The sequence below is a fragment of the Nelumbo nucifera genome, chromosome 2, assembly GCF_055504915.1.
Source record: "Nelumbo nucifera cultivar China Antique chromosome 2, China Antique-T2T, whole genome shotgun sequence".
Taxonomy (NCBI): domain Eukaryota; kingdom Viridiplantae; phylum Streptophyta; class Magnoliopsida; order Proteales; family Nelumbonaceae; genus Nelumbo; species Nelumbo nucifera.
In genome coordinates this window covers 31,042,402-31,049,423 of record NC_142650.1, presented here as the reverse complement: position 1 = coordinate 31,049,423, position 7,022 = coordinate 31,042,402, and the positions used below count along the sequence as shown (strand labels likewise).

Below are 7,022 nucleotides of genomic sequence, written 5' to 3'. Positions count from 1 at the left end.
TGGACCAATATCTGGTCCATTGACAGCCCTACCAATATGTAGACCTCACATGATATAAGTTCTAAATGTAACCGGCCCCCACTTGTTGGACAAGTTGGTTCTATGGCCCTGTTCGCTTTTGGTAAGTTATTTATCTAGGTAAATGCAATTACCTGGATAAATTTTTCTTGGGAAATACTTACTCAGGTAAGTGCATTTACCCATGTTCTTTTATTTTCTAGCTAAATAAGGTAATGATCATTTTAGCCATAAAAATCCATTTTTAAAAGGAGCATTTTTGTCCTATTCAAGTGTTAGGAACTTTCCCCCTAGGTGGGAAAATTATTTACCCACCTAGGAACCTAGGTAAGTGGTACTTAGGAAAATAAACTTTCCCTAAAACCCACATAACTCTGAAAAATTAACATAGAATTCTTGATGAATGGAAACCAAAATCCCATTGACCAACTTTCCCCCTTCTTAAAATCCAAAAAAGAAGGCCCCCTATATGTGAACCCAAGCAAAATGTTCTGTAACAAATTTCAGCAATATATGATCTTTAACCATTCACTTTGAAACATTATTTCAATCCTGGATTTACTTAGAGCAATCCAGTAGTGTGACGAGATCAAATCTATTCATTCGGGCTATCATTTCAAGTGTCTTAACCCTAAGTCTACAGCTCAATTAACCACAATATAAATATATACATACTTAACATGCTGACCATGACCCAATTGTAATTTACATTTAAGCGTTAGCCCACTATCAAAATTAATAAGTTTAATGCATCCAGAACTAAATAATTAATTATACATGTGAAATTGTGAACAATGAACCGATTGCAAATAAGTAATATATAAGTAAATACAGTATTAAAATAAATGTATTATACATTTATAGCTATTACATGGAAGTCGGAAACTGACAAATCAAGTCAACTTAAAATGCAATTTATTTATTTTTTAGAAATTTGTAGTATTATTACAATTCAGGTATTGTATTTATTTAAATTAAATTCTAAAAATATATATATATCAATACTGTAAAGCGCGACTGCAATATTTCCTCGAATATCCGGAAAGCAAATTAAAATGACTTTACACCCACCCACGGGACCGCATTTCCTCAAAAAGATTGAATCTTCTAGAGAAGGGCTACCATATTACTGTTCATTAATTATGTAAAGAAGCTTCTTTGGAAAAAGACAAAGCTGAAATAATTGGCAAGTAAACGGCAAAATAAGTAGACCTGTTCATGGGCCGGGTGGCCCGACGGGCCGGCCCAGCCCGGCCCGACCCCCGGACGGGCTTGGACATTTTTATAGGCTCGCGGGCTTAAATTCGGGCCAAAAAGCCCGGCCCGCAATAAATTCGAGCCGGGCTCGGGTTTTGTCAAAATAGCCCGGCCCGACCCAACCTAATATTAAACTTAAAATTATTTATGTGATTATGTCCATTTGAATAATTTTTTTTGATTTAAGAATGTAAAATTGTGTTTTAAAATATAAAAGAAAGGGAAAAATACCATCTTGTAGGCCCATTGTTCATTTAAATAGAAAAAAAATACTTATCTGAAATTTTAATTCTAATTTGAATAGGGAAAATTGTTTTTTTTTTCAATTTGGTCGGGCTTCGGGCTCGGGCTTCGGGCTTTTTACCAGGGCCAGGCTCGGGCCCAAGTTATAGGCCCGTTGGTCGGGCCAGGCTCGGGCTCGGGCCTAGTATATTTTCATTAGTGACAAGTGAAAGCCCGGCCCGACCCGGCCCATGAACAGGTCTAAAATTAAGGAGCCTTTTAATAAATCTTTTTATAAAGAAATTTTAGTAGTTATAACAGTCAAAAGACGTATTGAAATTTTACGTGAAGATCTGAGTAGCCCAAGCTAATTTGTCAAATACACGTCTTTCCGTGTGTCCTTTATTATCTTTCCACGTGAGAATAAAATGCAAAAGACGTGAAAAGCTTTACTCAGAGCTTCCTGGAATCAGCGTAAAATGGGCTTTTCACGTCTTTTCGGCACTCTAACTTTTGATGGTTTAAATCTTCCGTGAACCAAATGGGAATAGACCAAAAATCAATCTATCTGACTTGTAAACCATCCAAAGACTGCCCAAAAAAACACGCCAAACAGGGCCTAATATTTATATGGAGTTTAGTTTCTTTCTTTATTAAGTCAATTATATATTCACTGTATATGATGAAATGATGGGTTACGTTGAGACAAAAAGAGAACGTAACCCAGCTCTCTTGCATGGAAATTTTTATGGAGTTTAGTTTCTTTTTTTATTAAGTCAATTATACATTCACTGTATCTGATGAAATGATGGGTTACGTTGAGACAAAAAGAGAACGTAACCCAGCTCTCTTGCATGGAAATTTTTTTGCTAAAGAACAAAACAAGTGGGAGCTGGAAATTAGTAAACTGAATAAATCATAAAATAATAGCAAAATGACGGGAAAAAAAGTGGGCTCTCAATTTGATGGCTGATCGATGGAGCCATGAAACGAACCCCTTAGATCATATAAAGTTAGATACTAATTAGATACTTGATCTCCATTCTATTTCCTTCTATCTCGTGCCATGGAGAAGACTGGCTTATTGGTGTCTTTTGTGGTAACAGCTTTGTTCGTTTATTCATGCTCATGCATGGCACGGGTGGCTGCATCTTCGCCAAACGTCACTGATCAGAAGTCTGTCTTGTTGGCCTTCAAAGCTCGCATGACCCTTGATTCTGATAATATCTTGGCCAACAATTGGATTTCAGAGTCTTCCTTCTGCAATTGGATTGGAGTCTCGTGTGACAATTTTGGTCGACGAATCACTGTCTTGAATCTTTCCTCTATGGGCATCGTGGGCACCATCGAGCCCCAGCTGAGCAACCTCTCATTCCTCACAGTGCTTGACCTCAGCAACAACAATTTCCAGGGCCACCTACCCTACGAGCTTGGCCATTTACACCGTCTGAAGGTACTAAACCTGGGACAGAATCAGTTGGAAGGAGTTATTCCGGCTAGCTTGTCGGAATGCCGGGAACTTGAAGCCTTGTCACTGTCAAACAACAAGCTCAGTGGAGTTGTGCCTACAGAGCTTGGAACCCTAACTAAGCTCCGTCTATTATCTCTTGCAGGTAATATTCTCACTGGCACTATCCCACCTTCCATTGGCAACCTATCGTTTCTTGAGACCTTTGACTTATCATCCAATAACCTGGAAGGAAGTATTCCCAACGAGCTCGGTAATCTACTCAGCTTGAAGGAATTAATCTTTTTTGAAAACCATTTGACGGGCTCCATTCCTTCTTCCATATTTGATATCTCATCTCTAAAAGGCATTTGGCTCGCAAACAATAGCATATCCGGTAGCCTCCCAATGGATATCGGGCGTCTCCTTCCTAACCTTGTATACCTTGATCTTGGAGGCAATCAACTCAGTGGTGGAATTCCATCTAGTGGATGCCAATGTTCAAAGCTGAGATATCTGTCATTGTCTAAGAACAAATTTACAGGAGCCTTGCCTGAAGAAATTGGGAACTTGTCTAGCCTCGAGGGGTTGTATCTCCGCTATAATTCTTTCACGGGTATGATTCCTCCATCTGTGGGTAACCTTTCAAACCTGCTGGTACTTGAATTGGAACACAATAACATGATGGGCGTCATTCCTGAAGAAGTGGGTCGTCTTCAAAATTTGCAAATCTTGAGTTTGAGCTTCAACAATTTCATGGGATCAGTTTCAGAACAGATTCTTAACATATCGAGTCTTCAAGTGATTTCCTTCACTCATAATCTTCTCTCAGGGTATGTTCCAACAACCCTTGGATTATTGGTTCCCAATCTTAAAGAACTATATCTAGATACTAATAATCTTAGTGGACCAATACCCAATTCTATCTCAAATGCTTCTCAGCTGCGTGCTGTAGACATGGGTAATAACTTCTTCACTGGTCCAGTACCTACTTCCCTGGGGAATTTGCAAAATCTCCGAATTCTCAATATTGGGGATAATCAATTAACTAACCATGCAACTAGGAGTGGAGAAATTACATTTCTCACAACTCTAACAAGTTGTAGAAACTTGGAGTATTTGATTATAGGGGAAAATCAATTGAATGGCATCTTACCAAATTCAATAGCGAACCTCTCCAATTCTCTTCAAATTTTCATGGGAGATATGTGTCAGATTAAGGGTGGCATTCCTGAAGAAGTTGGAAACTTGAGCAATTTAATTACATTTGAATTTTTTGGCAATGAAATTGGTGAAACCATTCCATCAACAATTGGAAGGTTAGGAAAGCTACAAAGGCTAGACCTAAGATATAACAGCATACAAGGGTCCATTCCAAATGATCTTTGTTCTCTGGTGCGATTGGGGGAACTAAATCTTGAGGGAAATAAGCTCTCTGGGCAGATACCGAAGTGCATGGGAAATCTTAGTGATCTATATCGCCTCAACATAGGCTTCAATCTGTTAACTTCTGAAATACCTTCAAGTCTATGGGCTCTAAAAAGTCTATTAGTTTTGAATCTGACACATAATTCTTTGCATGGAAATCTGCCTCTGGAATTGGGAAATTTGAATTCCCTAGAAGAACTGGACTTGTCTTGGAATCAGTTGATTGGTAGCATTCCATATACCATAGGCAACCTCCAAAGACTAAATCATTTGAGCTTATCACGAAACCAGTTACATGGCTCCATTCCTCAACCCTTGGGCAATTTAATTAGTCTGGAATCCATGGATCTCTCTTACAATAGTCTATCAGGCGAGATTCCAACGTCTTTGGAGAAACTTCTGCTTCTCAATTGTTTGAATCTTTCATATAATAGGCTCCAAGGAGAAATTCCCAATGGAGGACCATTTGCAAACTTTACAGTGCAATCTTTCTTGGGGAATGAAGCACTGTGTGGTGTGTCAAAAGATCATCAAATCCCAGCCTGTGCAAAGCCCAGAACAAATTCTCATCAACTTGAACATGTTCTTTTAATCGTTCTTGCATTTGCCTTTATCACATTCCTTGTCTCCTGCTCTCTACTGGTGAAGTATGGAATGAAACAGGCACATGCTCCATTAGAGGTTGATCCATCAGCTCCAGCGACACATAAAACAATTACATACAAAGAGATTCTTCAAGCAACCACCAACTTCCATGGTGCAAACATACTTGAAGTATACAAAGCAACGTTGACTGATGGAATGATAGTTGCCGTGAAAGTCTTGAATTTGCAGCTTGAAGGAACACTTGAGAGTTTTCGTGCAGAATGTCGAGTACTGCTCAATGTAAGACATAGAAATCTTGTCAAGCTAATTACTACTTGTTCCAACTACAATTTCAGAGCTCTGGTGATGCAGTTTATGCCAAATGGGAGCCTTGAGAAATGGTTATATTCTGACAATCATTCCTTGGATCTCCTGCAAAGGATAAACATTATGAGAGATGTTGCCTTGGCATTGGAATATCTACATCACCACTATTCAGAGCCAGTGGTGCATTGTGATCTGAAGCCAAGCAATGTCCTCCTTGATGAGGAGCTTGTGGCACATGTGGGTGATTTTGGTATTGCAAAGATATTAGCTACAGACAAGAGTGCAGTACAAACCCAGACTCTTGGCAGTATAGGATACATTGCTCCTGGTAAGAGTTTTGCTTTTATGTTGTCTTTAATCCTTATATTTGCCATTTTAATTTAGCCCTTTCATTATTATTCTTTTTCTTTTAATTAAGAAGATGAGAGCTTGAAAAAAGCATACAAAATCCTCTTCCATCTCTTATTGGGATGGCTTTTCCACCAGCTCTTTTGAATATAGAAACCTCTATCAACTCTAGTTTCTAAAAATGTAAAATTAGCTTAAGCTGCATGAACTACTGTGGGAGAACTGTTATCTTGTTTTTGGTTAAACAGCGAGGAGATTTTTATTGTTTGTGCTTTGTTTATTTTGAGGTGAAATCTCATTTTACCCTTGTTTGATCCAATTGAGTAAACCTTGATAACTACCCTTGAATATTTTATTATTAAATATTTTCTATCAAAGGGAAAAGAAATAAGTCATTTAGTTCAACCACTTGTTTGGTTTACAAAAAATGTTGGTGATGAAGTGTGAAGCATGAGGTTGTTCTTATTGTTCCCATCTACTTTGTTGTCGTCTTTTCTCTTGAATCATGTAGATTCAGTAATTGAAGAATTATTACATGCATTTCCTTTAAATTGTTTTTCTACTTTCCTGATGTATGAAATTGCACAAATAGAGTACGGATCAGAAGGAAAAGCATCAACAAGCAGTGATGTTTACAGCTATGGGATCATGTTAATGGAGATATTTACAAGAAAGAAGCCTACAGATACCATGTTTGCTGGAGAGTTGAGCCTAAAGCAATGGGTGAAAGCTTCACTTCCTAATGCAGTAATGGACATTGTGGATACAGATCTTCTTAACAGAAGCGAAAACGATATGATGGTGATACAACATGGTCTTTCATCCATCATGGAATTAGCTCTGGACTGCTCTAGAGAGTCACCTGACCAGAGAATTAACATGAAACAGGTGGTTGTTAGACTCACTGAAATCAAAACGCAGTTTGTTAACCATGGAAATGCTTGAAGCGTGTGTAAGTCTTTAATCATGGCTTCTAGTTATCAGTAATAACGGGAAAGAATTCAATTTCCTCTTCCCGTGATTGGATTGTCCATCAAATTTGGTGTTGAATTGTACTTTTGTTTTTCTTTAATTTTTAAATTCTCTCTTTTGGTCTTCCTTGAATTCCTGTTCTATACTATATTGTACCTAATAAAGAGACCATGTAAGAATATTTGTCACAAGTCGGTGTGGAAGTCATCTGCTGAAAGGTTTTTAATTTTCTGAAAAATCACCTCTTTTTTATTTCTGAATCAGAGATAATTTTCAGAAATTTCACAAAAATTTTAATACCATTTTTGTCACATGTGTAGCTTATTTTATTTGTATTAATATTTTAACAGCTAATTATAATTATTACAAATGCAACTGACTAAAGCTTCTAGTTTTAGTATTCATATTTTTTAAATTC

General features: G+C 37.6%; 1 protein-coding gene across 1 annotated transcript; it reads left to right on the top strand.

Moving 5' to 3' along the window:
- Window positions 1-2,563: 2,563 nt before the first annotated feature.
- LOC104603422 (uncharacterized) lies at window positions 2,564-6,577 on the top strand. Its single transcript, XM_010267443.1, has 2 exons — window positions 2,564-5,612; window positions 6,225-6,577. Exons 1-2 carry the CDS (start codon window positions 2,564-2,566, stop codon window positions 6,575-6,577), a joined length of 3,402 nt encoding a protein of 1,133 aa, XP_010265745.1.
- The last annotated feature ends 445 nt before the right edge of the window (window positions 6,578-7,022 follow it).